The sequence below is a fragment of the Neolamprologus multifasciatus genome, chromosome 18, assembly GCF_963576455.1.
Source record: "Neolamprologus multifasciatus chromosome 18, fNeoMul1.2, whole genome shotgun sequence".
NCBI classification, from domain to species: domain Eukaryota; kingdom Metazoa; phylum Chordata; class Actinopteri; order Cichliformes; family Cichlidae; genus Neolamprologus; species Neolamprologus multifasciatus.
Genome location: NC_140456.1, coordinates 35,710,095 through 35,727,950, shown reverse-complemented (window position 1 = coordinate 35,727,950; position 17,856 = coordinate 35,710,095). Strand labels below are relative to the sequence as shown.

Below are 17,856 nucleotides of genomic sequence, written 5' to 3'. Positions count from 1 at the left end.
CGATACCGATATGAATCCGATATAGTGTTTTTAATCAATAAAACTGTTTTTTTAATATCTTGCTGCATTTTGCCTAAGTTTATACTCAAGTTTAAAAAAAAAAAAAACACTAAAGCTATTCTGTTAGACCTGTATGCAAAAAAATATTTCATAGTTCAGCAAAACTGATCAATCTAATAAACTTAAACCTGCTCCATCCTCCCTATTCTGGTATTTTAAAGAGCACTTAGCGTAAATATTAAGCAAACTGACTAACAGGGTCCAACTCCCAGTAACAAAAAAAAAAAATAGGGAACCACCCCCCACCTCATGATGCTTAATCGACGTAATCAACCTTAATTTGATGCAGTGGGGAAAAATGCACATAAATAAATTATTTTACAAGAAATATTAAAAAGATTCAACATCTTTCTTCAACAGAACTGCAGACTGCACAGATGGTACCTTCCCAAAGGAAAAAGTACGATAGCTTACTAGGTGTCAATGGAAAATTGTACTTAGTAGTCAGTATAATCTTTTAATAATATAAGTTTGCATATGGTAGTGATAGGATGTGCGATCCTTAATAGTCTGCAAAAGCTTTGTGTGCATTCCAGAGTGCTCTGGCGTTCACCCCCACATCCTAGGAGCACGGGAAAGGTCGTACCTTCTCTTATTGTTTTACGTAGCTATGTCAGTTTTAGTCTAAGTGCCTTTTTTACATATAGATGAACTGTTGGATTTTCCAGACCAGCAGGTTAAGGGAAGTCGTTTATGGGGTCACACTCTGACACACACACATACATATACACCTCCACATTCCAATGTAAGGAACAAGCACCCACTGATGTATAAATAAAGACCAGGGCAGTCTCTCAGCGCGAGTCTCTGAGCCTCACTCTTGTGCGTGCGCTCTGGTGACTGCCCTTGCTAGCAAGAAAAATGTGTGTTTCTCTGATTCTCAGCTGAAGAAGTGTTTTAGAATACATCTCTTGACATTATTTGGTCCTTCGTAGCCGGATCAGAAAACATCAGAACTGTTATCTGTGACTCTGTTCCAGGATCCAGCACTGATTCCTGACGCCGTGGGGAGCCAGCACCGAAGTCTGTCGACAGCCCTCTTAGACGAGGAGAGAGCCCCAGGACGTGAATTCGTATCTGGGCCGGTGGCCTGGTCCACGGCGGTGGGATTCAGTCTGATGATCCGAACCACCAGTGAGACGTCCGAGGGTGAGAAACACTATTTTGGTATATAAAACGGCCGCAAAGGTTTAAAGTAACGTGATAAAATAGGTTTAAGTTCGCCTAGTCTAGAAGCCTCGGTGGGAAAAAGTAAACAAAGCTGGGGCATAGAAGCAGAACCGAGAACGTGTGGACATAGCCTAAATCTAACTGGGGCTATGTCCACACGTACCCGGGTATTTTTGAAAACGCAGATTTTTCTATGCGTTTGCACCTTTCGTCCACACGTAAACGGCGTTTTTAGTCACTGAAAACTGAGATTTTTGAAAACTCCGGCCAAGGTGGATATTTTTGAAAACTCCGTTTACGTGTGGACGAGAAAAAGGCAGAAAACGCAGCGTCAAAGGTGTGCGCATTTTTTGACGTCACACTGTGCGCCACGTTATTGTTTCGGTGAAATGAATTTCTACAATACTGTTACTGTTACTTGTTCTCTCTGCAGTGTTTAAATGCTTACATATACACACAGTTACTGTCCCTCCACACATACGACTCGGTTCTGCTTCTATGCCCCATCCTTGTTTACTATTTCCCACCGAGGCTTCTAGACTTCTGATTGGCCAACATTTCTGCACGGCTAGGAATATAGCGCCACCTGCTGCTTGGCATGTTCCTAGCAGCGTTTTCTTTCATTTCTGCCTTTACGTGTGGACGGGATTATTTTTTAAAATGAAAACGGAAAATCTCCATTTTCAAAAATACCCGTGTACGTGTGGACGTAGCCTCAGACCTTCCCAGTGTGGGGCCCGCCCCCTAGGGGGGGTGCAGAGCAATTGCAGGGGGGGCGGTATGAAAAGGGAAAAAAACAAAACTCTTGGACACTGCTAGCACGGCGCCCACAGAAACGCAAAGCAGGAGATGAAGCATCGCTGAATATGTTTCCAAACCAACTTCATTTTAAGCCAAAGACTAAAAAATATGGTGAAGCAAATCTTCCCTTTGGCTTCACCTGCACAGGTGCTGAGGTAGGTCTCCCTGCAGGATTGGTTTTCCCTTCATCAGGAGCAGCGCTGGGCTGTTTAAATCACAGACAAACAGGATCCCACAGCTGTTTATGTTTTTAAACCCATTTTGCACAGAGAGGCATTTTTTGAAAAATGTATTGACAGCAATGTTGAATATTATTACACAGGAAAAAACAACTACATGTAAAATAATCACAGCGTGACGCCTCTGCCTTTGTAAATGGAGGGACAGTAACTGTGTGTAAAACCTGCAGACAATCAGATTAAGAGTATTTTGTCTCTATCATTCTGCAATTCATCTCATGTAAACAATAACGTGGCCACAGCGTGACGTGAATAAAGGCACATACATTTGACGTGGCGTGACGAACTCTGTATTCCTCGTCCACACGGAAACGCAAAAAGGAGTTTAAAAAATCTCAGTTTTCGGTGATTGGAAACGCCGTTTACGTGGACGAAACAGCTGCGTGTTCAAAAACACCCGTGTAGGTGTGGACGTAGCGTAAAAGAGTTAGTAGTTTATTTTCTTACTACCTGTAATTTATTGCAGATTACTTACATTTTTCTTGTAAAACAAAGGGGGCGCAGCAGAAAAAGTTTGGGAACCAGTGCTGTAACTATGAGACAGATGGCTGACACACGAACCTGTGGGAAGTAACATGTTTGTAGAAATTCAATTCAATTCAATTCAATTTTATTTATATAAAATCACAACAAATGTCGCCTCAAGGCACTTCATAGATTGTCACTGGACCTGCTTAAACAAAAGGAAAAGCAACAAGGGAATAAACAGACCTGTGTGGCTGAATGCAGACATCCTCCGAGGCCCCAACGTCCCAAGCTTTGTAGCTCCAGTCAATGGAAGCGGGTATAAAATCCTAGCTAGACCGGACACAGACCCTCGGACAGAGTTCAGAGTTAGGAAGGGAAAATGTCTAACATCTAAAGACTGATCGGAAGGTTGGTGGTTCGATCCCTGGCTCCTCCAGTCTGCGTGCCAAGTGTCCCTGGGCATGATGCTAGCCCCAGGTTGCTCTCCGATCTCAGCATGAATGTAGTTAGGAGGCACTAAAAAGCTTAGAAGAAAGTGATTGGGTGAGTGTGGTGTGGAGAACTTGGGAGAGCAGGAAAGCGCTATGTAAGAATCAGTCCATGTCTCCCTCTTTTTTCAGGTTTTTGGAGCTCGTTCAGGACAAGTTTCCAGATGTGACTTTGTCTCCTGGATGGAAGGTATAGCATGCTCACAGTAAGAATCCCATTGAACCACTGTAGCAGGCATGTGACGAGGCTCTGGGAATGTTCCTGTCAGAAACAGGAAGAGACTCAAGGAATCCTGAACTGACATTTATGAGAGAATTCAAAGAAGAATTTTAACTTTGAGCTTCAAAACAATCCTTTGAGCTAAAGTAGACAAAACAGCTTTTATGTTCTTGTGATCCCTAAAATTAAAGACAGTTGGATTAATGTTGACATACATTACCCATCAAGAGTTTGGACACCTTCTCATTTAATGGTTTTCTTTATTTCTACTACTTTCTACACTGCAGATACTGAAGACATCAAAGCAAGATATATGGAATTATGTAGCAAAGGAAAAATGATAACTCTAAATGTATTTAGATTCCTGTAAGTAGGCGCCCTTTGTTTTGTTGACAGAGCTGCGGCCTTCTCTCAGCTTCATGATGTCGTCACCTGAGATGGTTTCACCTCACAGGTGAGCCTGTCAGGGTTCATTGGTGGTGTTGGAACCATCAGTCGTGTTGTGCAGAAGTCAGGGCTGTTAGCTGTGTACCAACCTATTTGACAACTGTTGAAATTCATATTATGGCAAGAACCAATGAGCTAAGTAAAGAGAAACAACAGCCCATCATTACTGTAAGAACTGAAGGTCAGTCAGTCGGAAACTTTGAATGTGTCCCCAAGTGCAGTCAGAAAAACCATCAAGACTACGATGAAACTGTCTGACATGAGGACGCCCCAGGAAAGGAAGACCAGGAGTCCCTCTGCTGCTGAGGATACATTCATCCGAGTCACCAGCCTCAGAAATCACAAGTTAACAGCAGCTCAGATTAGAGCCCAGATAAATGCCACACAGAGCTCCAGTAGCAGACACATCTCTACATGTTCAGAGCAGACTGTGTGAATCAGGCCTTTATGGTCTAACAGCTGCTGAGAAACCACGACTAAGGAAAAGCAACAAGCAGAGATTTGTTTGGGCCAAGAAACACGAGGAGTGGACATTAGACCATCTGTGCTTTGGTCTGATGAGTCCAAATCTGAGACCTTTGGTTCCACTTTGTGTATGGATGGTCTCTACATGCATGGTTCCCACTGTGAAGCATGGAGTTGATGGTTTGCTGGTGTGGGGGGCTTTACTGGTGACACTGTTGGAGATTTATTTAAACTGAAGGCACACTGACCCAGCATGGCTACCACAGCATCCTGCAGCAACATCCCATCATGTATTGTTCAACAGGACAATGACCCCAAACACACCTGCAGGCTGTGTGAGGGCAGTTTGACCAAGAAGGAGAGTGATGGAGGCCTGGCCTCCACAGTCACCTGGCCTGAACCCAGTGGAGATGGTAAACACATGGTTTATATTTTTGACTGAACAACAGCTGTACCTGCTTTATTTCTTTAGGTACTCTACATTCACCAGCTCACAAACGAAACCTACTCCAGAGCCATGGTGGAAGAAATGTATAACATGATCAAAGACGTACCTCAAAGGGTGAGTGTGAATCCAGGTTTCAGTGGTCCCAGTAGGTGTTCGACACGCTCCCATCCCAACACGCCTGGGACAAATCGTCGGTGTGTTACGTGCTGGGATGAGAACGCTCTGAGGTGTCGGAGAAAGGCAGAGCTGACTGTTCAACGTTTCATCTCTTAGGTGACGTTCCCAGTCCACGCCATGCTGGTTCGCAGCGGCTGGCAGCACCTGAGCTGGCTCCTCAACCAGTCACCACGGTAACAGATAACTTCCAAGTTTACTATGGCAATGACTGAAAATCTGCAAACCAGTAACTGGGGGCTGCTCTCTGTCCATGAGCGCCACAGACTGACTGGTATGTTTTGTGTCTAGGTTCAGCCTGACTTTGTGGCAGGGCTCTGTTAACCCCAGCGTTAGCGACCTGCTGTTTGTCCGTGACAACACCCACCCGTGGCAAGTCTACTATGACATATATGAACCCACGCTGTCAGAATTTAAGCAGGCTGTAGGTGAGGAGCGTTTATGTGGAGCAGATTTACACAGATTATGTTTGGGTAAAATAATAATTGTGTTTGTGATTTATTCAGATCAACAGATTTGTTTTCAGTGAGTTCTTTCTGACTGTTGCTGAAGAAGAAAAACATTATTAGAAAACTACATGAAAAATCAGTGAAAACTAAACCTTCTGCTCATTGTGTGTATTTGTTTAAGCTTCTGAGATGAAGAAGAGTTTGCTTCTGTTTAGTTCTTCCTGCGTTCATTGTGTGTGTTCACAGGTAAGAAGGACAGCGTGAGGAGGTTCTATCCTGGAGGAGATCTGATGGAGTTTCTCCACCCAGGTTACAGCTCAGACCTCATGAACCGCCTGGCTGTGGCTTTGCTTCCCGTCACCGGCCGGGCCTCCCTGCTCCATCGGCTTTCAGGCAGGTTGACACAAACGTTTTACACCTCAGGGTTTATAACCTGATTTTAACGTGCCAGACTGAAACGCCCGGGCAAAGCACGCTCTCAAAGTTGTACTTTACATATGCTAGCGACATCTGGTGGTAACATTATGAATGACAGTGTGGCACTGTGGCGAGAAACACCAAGAAACTGCCTCATTTGTGCCACGAAGCATTCAGAGATCCCTCATGAGGTTTTTCTCAAGGTAATTTTAAAGTGAACTTGATGTATGACGTCATGTGGCAGCTGAACCTTTGTGTTCACATCGGTCATCAGGATGATGTTCTTAGTGACTCTTGGTGGCAGAAAAGCTGGTTTGAACATTTCTGAACCTGCTGATGTCCTGGGATTTTGACCGTTACAGTAACAATTGTGAAAAACGAAAACTATCTGTTGTTTTGGTAGAAATGAAAGCGACAGAAGTGTTCACAGCTGTGCTGAGCAGAGAGTACAGAGCACAGCTGCTTGATCAGAAATCAGTGTTTGAAGCCGCAGTGGACAGAGGCGGCGTGTTGGACAACGGGGAAGTGACTGCTGCAGAGGTGCGGCAAACATTTGGCCCTTTGAGTATCAGTCGTGGTCACAGCCTGTCCGTCCCTTCATAGCTACGATCTCCTATCACCTCATGATAATGCAGCATGTCACAGATCAGCTGTTCATCCTGATGATGTCAAACTGTAAACCTGCACATGCTGCTGTCGCACCACCTTAAAGTCACACTGAGTCTGTTTCACTAACAGGTGGGGGCAGCGGGATGCTGGTCGTTCGTGTGACCTCTGACAGCAGTCGACCTGGAGTCCTTCTGGTAGAAGGTTCTGGAAGGAGCTCAGAGCCCCTCACACTGCAGGTATCTGTAGATCACCAGCCAACCACCAGCTTGGTTACATTTGTATTAAGGCCAATCATGTGTGTGTTCTCAGGATGTTATTCAGACCCTCGGGCAGACTGCTGATGCCTCCTGGGGAATTTACCTGAGGGTCCATAGTCAGCAGCTTCTGGAGGCTTCTCTTCACCTGCTGCAGTCAGCCTACAGGGCCGACGAGCTCCACAGGCCCGTGTGGATCAGCATGGAGGGCTTACAGAGCAGCGACAGCACAGCAGTAAGCACATCTGATCCCACCTGAAGCAGAGTCTGCAGACAGTACGTTAATAAATAACAGAGCAGACGCATGTAACGTTTAACACACCTGGCTGGAAATCCATCAAACTAGAATCGAGCAGCTGTAGATGTTGGAGCCTCCTTTTGAGGGTCCACCCTGGCTGGGAAACTCATCACACCCCCACAGAAAGAGTTATTTGAGATTAATGTTGGAATTGTAGCAAGCTTGAGTTGTATAAGCTGCCATGTTTGTCAGACGGTCCCCAAGCAAATGCATCCTCTGTTCTTCATGAAGGCTTTTTAGCTGCTCAGGCTTGGTCAGCAAAACTCAAGTTCACTACCAATCCAACAATGTCCAGTGCCGATCCAGTTAGACGATGGAAAAGTGTCATTTTTAGGCGTTGGAGCGTTCTTGCTGTTTCATAGTCTTCCTCCTCTTTGCTCCAGGTCTTTGTGTCCACAGTCGAGCGCCTGTTTCCATACGTCACTGTAGTCCTGGCTGAGCACAAATGGCCTCCTCGGATCCCAGCGGCGGTGTCGCAGAGGGTGGCTCTACACCTGAATGCAGCATCGCTGCCCACGGGGCAGGAGCAGCTTTATGCTTTACTGGGAATGATGGACAAATATGACTTTATCATTGAGGTGGACACAAAGAAAGGTGGTGAAGCTGCCGCTGTGGTGAAGCAGCTCAGTGCACAGCGTGCAGGGAGAGCAAGCAGAAGCCTGTATATTCTACCTCAGTGATCACAGCAGGTTTCAATGTGCTTTTATATTCAAAGTCACCACAGAGTCTCAGTTTGTCTCAGTGTGTAGATAAATGCTGCTGCTTTGGGTCGCTGAAGTTAACATCATCATACTGTATATATATGATTCAATGATTATTATAACATTCATAATAAATTCTATTAAAGGAACCAAGTCCAAAACCAGAATTAGCCTCTGAGCCTGTGTGAGCCAGTCCGAGGTTTGTGATTGGCTACAGCAGCAGCTGAACACAGCGCACACATATGAAACGCTCTCCTGCTGTAGCTAACACTTCACATGCAGCCCGCCTCTCTTACTGACTGCAGCACTGCATTTATTTGCATCCATAAATCTTTAAAGTGTCACAGGTGACATCAGTGCTCTCAGTCTCACTCGGTACTTTTAATGCTGATTTTTGAATGTTTACAACAAAGAAAATCATCCATCACTCGATTAAAACAAAAAAAAAATACAACACAACACTTTATTGTAGTTCAGTGGAAAAAGTGAATATTCATGTTTTAAACCAGCTCGTCATGTTGAACTGCAGCAAACAGTTATAGTGTTAAAATGAACCTGCATTAAGTACAAGCCCACACCTGTACAGCTGTTACAGTCATGTACCTCAAACATGAACAGCAGCTTAACAACTCAGTAACTGACACAGCGGCTGATTTTACTCACTTAACAAGTAGATTTTTACTGCTGACCTTTGTATCAATCCATGAAATGATCATAAAGTCTTCCCACCACATAAACCAAGCAGGCTGTCCCTACAGTGAGCGTCTGGTGCTGAGGAGAGCCTCGGACAGGCTGCTGCCGCTGTCACAGTCTGTTCCTGGTCAAGTACTGGCTGCAGGAGCAGAAGGTGTGGTAGAAAGAGGAGGACAGGCCGGCAATATCTGTGGAGATGTAGGGAAGGACCTCCGGAGACGCCTGGTTAAAGTAGCTGATCTGAAAGAAAGATAACACACTAATAACAGCCAGCTGTGATAAGAGTATATGTACGATGCTGTTGTTCTCACCAGTGACTTGTTGTCTTTGGTCTCCAGTATGGTGAATCCAGCACACAGAACCTCTCCTCTGTTATAGCCTTCAGTGGGAGGCTGAGTGGGCAGGGACACTGAGCGTAGGGCGATGACATATGGGTCTCTGAAGGAAAACAGAAAGGGAACGCATCAGGAAATCCTGCAGGACACAGGTGGATGGATCTGGTTCTACTGACCCGCTGCCACATGGCTTCCTTTTGGAGGCCAACAGGATGAAGTCCTGGAGAATCCCTTTTGCCTGATTGGCTGCAGTGGGAGATCCCATCGCGCCATGACGCACCGATGGAGTCACCACACGATATATGAAGTCATCGTTGTCGACCAGCTGAATCAGCTCGCACTTTCTGTTTGAGGAAACACATACACACTGTGAAAAAGGTGACTGACAGCACTGTTTAAAGACTGAGCTGCAGTTTACTCCACATGTATCCACGGCAGAGGCAAACAGCTGCTTCTGTGCTTCACCAGCTGAGGGTGGAGCTCGTGCATAGGGACACTGAAGGGGAAACTACATAACAAAGGGCTTGGTGATGACATCACCCAGATCTCCACCCATCTCTGCTGCTTATCCTTCTCAGGGTCGAAGGGGGTGGAGCCTATCCCAGCCGTCTTAGAGGCAGGGTACACACTGGACAGGTCGCCAGTCGGTCGCAGGGCTAAACACGACCATTCACACCTGTGTGAGAGTTTCCAGTTAACCTAACCCACTAACTGCATGTCCTTGGACTGTGGAGGAAGCTGGAGGACAGGGAAGAACCAGGGGACGCGGGGAGAACCCAGGGAGACGCGGGGAGAATCAGGGAGACGCGGGGAGAACCAGGGAGACGCGGGGAGACGCGGGGAGAACCAGGGAGACGCGGGGAGAACCCAGGTGGACGCGGGGGGAACCCAGGGGGACGCGGGGAGAACCCAGGGGGACGCGGGGAGACGCGGCGAGAACCAGGGAGACGAGGGGGGAACCCAGGGAGACGCGGGGAGAACCCAGGTGGACGCGGGGGGAACCCGGGGAGACGCGGGGAGAACCCAGGGAGACGCGGGGGGAACCCAGGGGGACGCGGGGAGAACCCAGGGAGACGCGGGGGGAACCCAGGGAGACACGGGGGTACCGAGGGGGACGCGGGGAGATGCGGGGAGACGCGGGGATACCTAGGGAGACACGGGGGTACCCAGGGGGACGCGGGGAGAACCAGGGAGACGCGGGGGAACCCAGGGTGGCGCGGGGAGAACATGCAAACTCCCCGGCCTGATGCAATGATAGCATATTAGATGGAGCTGTAAATCAAAACTCAGACTCCTGCCCCACTGTGACACCTCAGTGACCGATCCACAACATCCAGTTATTGTTTTAAAACTGGGATTTCCCACAGTGGTCTGCTCCACCAGCACAGGCCCACGGTGTTGACAGCATCGGAGACAAAGCTCCGCCTCCTCCACAGACATGTTCTTTCCACCACCTGCTGGTCATGAGATCAATGCAAAGGGTAAGGCTGCAAATCTAAGCAGCCAGGATGAGTTTCATCTGCAGGCTGGCTCGGCTGGGGGAGAGCCACCGTTCCCCTTTTATTTAAACGTGAGAATAAAGAGACAGACAGGCCCTCACAGCTAATGTCACTTTAACCTTAACTGATAACATGTCAGCCTCAGTGCAAAGTGAGCAGCATGAACCTAAACCACACATCGCTTATTTTTAACCCTGAGCCTCAGAAAAGTCCATCATTGGAATCGGAGAACAATACCGAGGCAGCGAGTAGAAACAGGGCCGAGCGACTGCTGCTGTGAAGCACAGAAACCGCTGATCGTAGCAAAGGTCAAACAGACGAGTCCCAGAGTCTTACTTATAATGCGAGTCCCAGCTCGGCCTGTTGCTCAGCTCAGCGAGTAAATCAAAGGCTCTGTGAGCAGGAACGTCCACCTCACATTCAATCTTGAAACTCAGCATGGACTTCTGCTCCAGGGTGTAAAGCTGAACCTGTGAACACAACATAAAGCACCGATGGGGGCAGACTCACACAAACAAACAGCTCATTAGTGAGAAGCACATACCTGGTCCTTCTCACAGCTCAGGCGCCAGTTGCTTCTGGCTGCCAGCATCTTCAGAGCTGAGACGTTGTTATAGCTCAGATACACCTGGAAGCACAAACACAGGAAACACCACAAACTCATCTCCAGAGCTCAGCGTTAGCAGGCCGCCTCCCGCCATTCAAATACTACTTATTATATATGAATCAGTGCCGTCCAACAGTTCAATTCAACTTTATTTATATAGCGCCAAATCACAACAAAAGTCGCCTCAAGGCGCTTCATAGATACAGAGAAAAACCCAACAATCATATGACCCCCTATGAGCAGCACTTTGGTGACAGTGGGAAGGAAAAACTCCCTTTTAACAGGAAGAAACCTCCAGCAGAACCAGGCTCAGGGAGGGGCGGGGCCATCTGCTGTGATTGGTTGGTGAGAGAAGGAACAGTGTAAGTATTAAGGGTGCAAAATGAAGACAAACTGCTGCAGCACTATTTCTCATCTGCAGTTAAGGTGAAGCACAGCGGTGCGACTCGTCGGCCTGTCGACTAAATCAGTCTGCAGGCGCGGTGAGAGTCTGACTGTGGCTCAGCTTTGGAGCTAAGTGGGACATAAACACGCTGAGGTCTGCTCGCTCAGATCATACACTGACATATAAACTGCAGTGGAACAAACAAATAAAATCACTGAACATCCTTTAAGAAAGAAACAGAAATCATGTCCCAAAAGTCGTGACGACGCAGCACCGACACACAGCTGAGACGCTGATGTGGGTGAAAAGAAACTAAATGAGCCTATTAAAGGTTTACTGTGTCCAGCTCAAGCACAGGCTGTGACATCATCAACGACAGCTGATGAGCAGCTCTGTGGAAATCAAAAATACTGTTTTATGTCCGGTTTTTATAGATTCAGCTACAGAAATGAGAACTAATGATGTTTTTGTGACAAGCTGCTAGTAACAAGGTGCCTACACAATCAGTGCCAAGTTGTCTGTTATTTGTAATACAGTAATATACACATGTATGTAAAGAAGGTTTGACTTCTCTCCCGTGAGTCGTGGACTAACGTGAGCAGTACAGGTGACGCGTGGAGCTTCTCCTCACCTGGTTGGTGGGATCCCAGGGAACAGACAGAGGCACCTCCCCCTGCGTGCGGGAAATGATGTACTTCCTAAACACAGTTACAGGAATCAGGATGATGGCACTGTGGGTCTGTGCAGCTGCACAACAAAAGCTGATGTAAACGCAGAGACTTTAGGGGCTGTTTGGAGACATGTACCTGTCCAGCCTGATCTTTTTCCTGGCTGTTGCCTCCTGAAACCTCCTTTGTCCTTCCTGTAAATGAGAGACACACAGGCAGAGGGCACCAGTGTGTAACACAGCAGGCAGATTCCCAGCACCAGTTCATGACCAGTACACCGATCTGTGCTACAAACTGAGTGGAGTGTTATTACTCGGTGTTTGTTGGTGCTGATAACGATCTACGACTACAGCGAGCGCCCTTCAGCCTGTAACGACACCATGGTCGCTCCATCAGACGGGTTTATGACTGATAACATGATTTGAAGTTCACAGCTCTGATCTTTGCTCAGCCTTCGGCTTAATGGTTAATCGAGTGTTTCTGCACCTTCTGTTTATGATACTCATGTTTTATTCTACAGGACGATCTCCACAAACTGCTTCACCACAGTGTGAATGAAGCTGACACCAACTGTCAATCTACTGCTCCACCCTTTTTAACAACACCACCAGAGGCCATGTTTCCTGCTCATCCATCCATCAGCACCACGGGCGGTGTAAAAGACCGACCCAGCTACACTGATGTCACCCGCTGCTTTCTCTGAGCTCACCTTGGATCAGCTGTTATCAGGAGTCTGGCTGTGAAATCAAACGTTCACAGGCTGATGTCTTGTGACTGACACCTTGTTAGCCAATCAGAGTGCGGTTTCATACCACAAATTCTGAAGCAGATTTCATGTCTTTCAGTCAGTATTAGCCAATCACAGACAGCCGCGTCACATCCAGACACTTTACGGATGCAGCACGCTAACGAGCCGTTTGTGAGCGTTAGCTTAACTCACCAGGGGTTCAGGTCGTATCCGTGGTAATGTGCGTGGCTTCCCGCCATCATCGAGCACCTCAAAGGTCATGAAGGCGGAGTTTATGTGTCGGTTAGGCCCCTCCTCGTGGTAGGCCTCCGCACGCACGCCCACCTCCATGCTGCAGTAAGGACACGTGTCAGTTCTCTGTCTGCTGCACAGCTGCAGCGCTGAGCCAGTGTTCTGGGATACCTGTTTCTGAAGGCGTTGTTCACAATCGCCTTCAGCAGCAATCTGTCTCCAACCTGAGAAGGTCCTCTGAAGGTGAACATGTCGATGGCTCGAAGGGTGGGATGAGCCTGAGACAGACGACTGCAAGCAAAGAGCACAGAGACAATAGGCAACGACCTCCCACGTGCTCGCCGTGTTCAGGTTACTCATACAGATACAGCTGGACAGATCCTTTAATCTGCACCAGGACTGAACTACACTGATCACAATATGGAGGTCAAAGGTCACAGTGATGCATCCTATTTTTAGGTAAAAATATGAAGGAAAGAAGTGTGTGTGACTGTACCTGGCAGCGATTGTAGCTACATTCACCATCCAGGCCATGATCTGCCCTCCAAATGTGTTTACCTGGGATTCAAACACACCTCATGCATGATCTGACAGTCATGTCTCAGCGGTACGATGACACACTGATGCACTGAACAGTCACATATATGTGCACATGTAAAACAGCTGGGCCTCATTTACAAACCTGTGTGTAGGATCCATACGCGCTGATCCACACAGGTGTGCACACGGGTGTTCACTGTTCATAGACAAACTACACCTTTCTTGCTGCTACTTCAAAGCACATTGTGCGCTGTCTGTCCTGCGTGCTGCACAACAACATTCAGTATTTAGTATTTACTGCTGTTTACACTTAGCTAGATTAACGTGATGGTGTTGTGTTTAGTATGTTGCTCTGTTTTTTTTTTGCTTGTTTTCTCTTCTTTCTCTTTTTATGTTTCCTTTCTCACTGTCCCTCTCCCCTTTTGTTTTTCTTTCTTTCTCCCTTTCCTATCCCTCAGTCATGTCTGTCCCGTCTGTAACAACTGAAAATAAAATAAACAATAACAACAAAGGTCGATCAAATGGACCAATACGGCAAAGCTGTGATGATCCACTTGGTAAAGTAAATCCATTGGGTCTCCTTGTTGGTCTTCAGACAACAGATCTGGCAAAGAAACCAAAACCAAATCGCTCTGACAGCAGCCGTCAGCGCCTCAGTTCACGCTCAGATGTAGTCAGTGTTTGGAGGCCATGAGCTGATGTTTTGAACCAAAAAAGGAGTAAAAGAAATAAAACTACTGCATCTCCACTTCATCGTATTAAATAAAAGCCAAATGTTTTGTTCGTACCCAACAGGAAGAGACGAGGCCACGCAGGTGTTTCTGGTAACAACAGGTTCAAATTCAGTCTGCTTCAAATATTCCACGTTGTAACGGCACGAGACACCAACCAGCGAGACACCGACCAGCGAGACACCGACCAGCGAGACACCGACCGGCGAGACACCGACCGGCGAGACACCGACCGGCGAGACACCGACCAGCGAGAAACCGACCGGCGAGACACCGACCAGCGAGAAACCGACCAGCGAGACACCGACCAGCGAGAAACCGACCAGCGAGACACCGACCAGCGAGACACCGACCAGCGAGAAACCGACCAGCGAGAAACCGACCAGCGAGACACCGACCAGCGAGAAACCGACCAGCGAGACACCGACCAGCGAGACACCGACCAGCGAGAAACCGACCAGCGAGACACCGACCAGCGAGAAACCGACCAGCGAGACGCCGACCAGCGAGAAACCGACCAGCGAGACACCGACCAGCTAGAAACCGCTGCGCCCGCTCTAGTTCAGATGGGAAACACATGAAATGAACTGACCTGATGGTTTGCATGTGGAGGCAGAACCAGCTCCACACTCTCCACCCGAGTCCTCTCAGCTGCCACTGCATCGGCTCCCACTGAGCTGTCACCTGATACAGAAACAAGTCAAGTCGTTATGTGAAGAAAGTACTAATTAAAGTTTGATCGTCATTTACTGCCAGACTGTTGTCTTTGTTAGCGACCACAGCAGACGCCATGGAAGCCACAGGCTAAAGTATCAGGTCAGTTCAAATGTTCTTCTCTCAGCTTCGCCGCTTCTCCTCCTGCCTGAGCTTCCTTTGTCCTCGTGAGCGCCCGGACCATCGCAGCCTTGCCTCCCTAAGCTTAACCTGAGTCGTTCCTCTCATATCCTCATTTCCTGTCCATAGTGGTCGCTCCCAGTGGAAACCCCGACATCTTCACTCCTCCAGCTCGGCCTCTTGTTTTTGTTAGTGCCACTGCCTCCAGATCATAGCAGCTCTCACTACCATCGTTTCAATCCTCCGTCACATATCAACCCTGAAACCTGTCTGTTGCTCTGGATGGTTGAGCCCAGGTATTTAAACTCCTTCCTGTTACCTGCTCTCCCTACAGGTCACATCATCTGCAAACCTCACGTTCACAGAAGGGGCTGAGAGCAGACCCTCCCCATGTCATGCACCAGCCTCACATGCTTCTCCAGCACTTCTGACGTTCTCATGTAAACCCTCAGCTCCTCTCGTCTGTCCTGTGCTTTCTACACGCACAAAGACGCAGTGAAGTGCAAAGACTGTCTGCTGGGACGTGGCCGGGTGCATCACTCACCCTGCTGCACAGACTCATTGGAAAGCAAATCCTTGATGATGTCATCGTGCACCATTCGGACCCTCCGCCTTTCAGCGGCCACGCTGTGTTCAACCTGCTCCTTCTGCGTGACAGGAACAATGGGCTTCAAGGTCACCTGTGAGGTACCACACACACACACACACACACAGACACACACACACACACAGACAGACACACACACACACACACACACACACACACACACACACACACACACACACACACACACACACACAGACTCTGTTTCACAATGACAGCTGGTGGTATGATGGTGTCTGTGGTGCTGCTGCAGTTCGTCTCGCTGTCACAAAGCTCCTGTATCAGTGCTGAGACTCTGACGTTGTGTCACAGCTTCCTCTGATTTAATAAAGAGAAACATAAGTCCTGACTAAGGTCAAGGAAACTATCACATCAAACTCAGAGTCCACTTTAGGACTTTGACCTCTGAGCTCTACGTGGACAAACGTCAGCTGTGTGTCCCCGAGGTCACGTGACCAGCGTGTGCTCGCTGTGCATCATACGATGCTGAAAACTAAAGCAGACACATGAACAGCAGCCCCCAGACTCTGAGCTCCCCCCCCCCCACCAATCACAGCAGATGGCCCCGCCCCTCACTGAGCCTGGTTCTTCCTGTTAAAAGGGAGTTTTTCCTTCCCACTGTCACCAAAGTGCTGCTCACAGGGGGTCATGTGATTGTTCTTCTCTGCATGTATCACTGTAGGCTCTACTGTACAGGATAAAGCACCTTGGTGTGACTGTTGTTGTGATTTGATGCTGTGTAAATGAAACTGGATTGAAAAACAACTAAAAACTCTTTTCAGACTTTTGGTCAACCTTTGTTTTTATGTTGTGAAGCATTTTGTGATGTTTATCTTGAACGGTTACTAGGTTACGTACTAAACTTCCTTTGAGATGCAACAACACATGAACAACATGCTTTTAAACAACGATCTTCATCTAGTTATCAGTAATGTGGCAAACGTCCACACACTCTCCAGAGTGTCGTGATCATGCACCTTTTGTCCTGTGCTTGTGCGCTGGGTAACAAAGGTGGCGTAGGCATGACAAACCCTCCAGTGACGATCAGAGAACAGGTCCTCACAGTTCACCTGTATGCCCACCTGAGGGGAAGTACGGGACAGTACGTTAAGGTAAACACACATGGTTGTACCCGTGAGAAAAGCACACGCAGCTAACTGATGTCAAAAACAACGAAAGGCACAAAGAACAGCAGAAGTTCACTGACCTCCATGCTGGTGTTAAAGGCTCTGTTGACCTTTGCCCTGATATTCACCACCTGACCCACACTGAAGAAAGATGGAAAGGCGGAGTTACTACCTTCAGCCCAACCCTTCCACACACTCACACACGCCTCCTCTCACCTGATGGTGTGCTCAAAGTGGATGTCATCCATGGAAGCGGTGACGCAGGGACTCCCAGCGTGCCTCTCAGCTGCACGGTCGAACAGTTGGGTCATTACAACACTACACGCTCACAGCTTCCAACACACACCTGAGACACACAAAGCTCACCGGAGAGGCAGGCGGCGGAGTCGATCCATTTGAGCAGCTGACCCACGCCGAGCTCCTGCCGATGGTTGCTGTGACAGGGCATCACGATCTGACTCATTTTCACCTCTGTCAGGTTGTAGTTTTCTTCTTCTTCCTCCTCTTCTCCATCCTCTTCCTCCAAACAATCTGATGTCCTGGAACTCATTTGGAAAGCTGGGGAAACAAAGTAAAGGAAAGACACTGAAGCTACAGTACTGTGCAAAAGTCTTGAGTCACACCTCATTTTCTTTTGTTTTGCCCCAAAGAGCCAGACTTTGTGATCATTTTGAAACCTGATACTGAACAAGAGTTTCGCTCTAGTCCAATTTCAGATGAATGTCTTTTTGTCTGTTCAGTCACTTAAAACTGACCCATGACTCTTTTTGAAGCATTCAATTCAGCTTTATTTATAAAACACCAAATCACAACAACAGTCGCCTCAAGGTGCTTTAATCTGTACAGTAGAGCCTACAGTGATACATGCAGAGAAGAACCCAACAATCATATGACCTCCTAATCAGGCCCCATCTTATCTTAATGACCTTGTAGTACCATATCACCCTATTAGAGCACTTCGCTCTCGCTCTGCAGGCCTACTTGTTGTTCCTAGAGTATTTAAAAGTAGAATGGGAGGGAGAGCCTTCAGTTTTCAGGCCCCTCTTCTGTGGAACCAGCTTCCAGTTTGGATTCAGGAGACAGACACTATCTCTACTTTTAAGATTAGGCTTAAAACTTTCCTTTTTGCTAAAGCATATAGTTAGG

The 17,856-nt window shown here is 47.7% G+C and overlaps 2 protein-coding genes, 1 long non-coding RNA gene and 1 pseudogene across 4 annotated transcripts in view; 2 read left to right on the top strand and 2 right to left on the bottom strand.

Moving 5' to 3' along the window:
- The window catches only part of LOC146498552 (NLR family CARD domain-containing protein 3-like), a 76,670-nt gene extending 75,602 nt beyond the window's left edge, over window positions 1-1,068 (top strand). The window contains exon 9 of the mRNA XM_085139978.1: window positions 1,041-1,068. Coding sequence (XP_084996104.1) covers window positions 1,041-1,053 — 13 coding nt within the window. The 3' untranslated portion in view covers window positions 1,054-1,068. The remainder of the gene's footprint in view (window positions 1-1,040) is intronic.
- LOC146498543 (uncharacterized) overlaps window positions 820-17,856 on the bottom strand; it is an 89,587-nt gene continuing 72,550 nt past the window's right edge. The window contains exon 2 of the long non-coding RNA XR_014870563.1: window positions 820-1,738. This is a non-coding gene — a long non-coding RNA (uncharacterized LOC146498543). The remainder of the gene's footprint in view (window positions 1,739-17,856) is intronic.
- LOC146498551 (protein FAM151A-like) lies at window positions 2,806-8,788 on the top strand (annotated as a pseudogene). The gene is made up of 10 exons (XR_014870579.1): window positions 2,806-2,840; window positions 2,928-3,054; window positions 3,359-3,416; window positions 4,831-4,920; window positions 5,080-5,156; window positions 5,272-5,408; window positions 5,676-5,822; window positions 6,585-6,691; window positions 6,765-6,944; window positions 7,391-8,788. The product of XR_014870579.1 is annotated as a protein FAM151A-like (transcript).
- LOC146498550 (acyl-coenzyme A thioesterase 11-like) lies at window positions 8,158-17,407 on the bottom strand. Its single transcript, XM_085140096.1, has 16 exons — window positions 17,077-17,407; window positions 16,927-16,996; window positions 16,791-16,851; window positions 16,561-16,665; window positions 15,524-15,659; window positions 14,738-14,829; window positions 13,371-13,432; window positions 13,046-13,165; window positions 12,836-12,974; window positions 12,034-12,089; window positions 11,859-11,925; window positions 10,780-10,863; window positions 10,572-10,705; window positions 8,913-9,080; window positions 8,713-8,839; window positions 8,158-8,641 (listed from the first exon to the last, which is right to left on the bottom strand). Exons 1-16 carry the CDS (start codon window positions 17,336-17,338, stop codon window positions 8,513-8,515), a joined length of 1,812 nt encoding a protein of 603 aa, XP_084996222.1. The 5' UTR covers window positions 17,339-17,407; the 3' UTR covers window positions 8,158-8,512.

Bases quoted from the DNA above. Each gene is read 5' to 3' on its own strand.
- LOC146498550 (XM_085140096.1), bottom strand. From the start codon at position 17,338: ATGAGGTGTGACTCAAGACTTTTGCACAGTACTGTAGCTTCAGTGTCT. The intron at 14,830-15,523 runs GTGAGTGATGCA...TTTCTGTATCAG, and splicing joins CAATGAGTCTGTGCAGCAGG to GTGACAGCTCAGTGGGAGCC. The intron at 12,090-12,835 runs GTGAGTTAAGCT...TCTCATTTACAG, and splicing joins GGATACGACCTGAACCCCTG to GAAGGACAAAGGAGGTTTCA.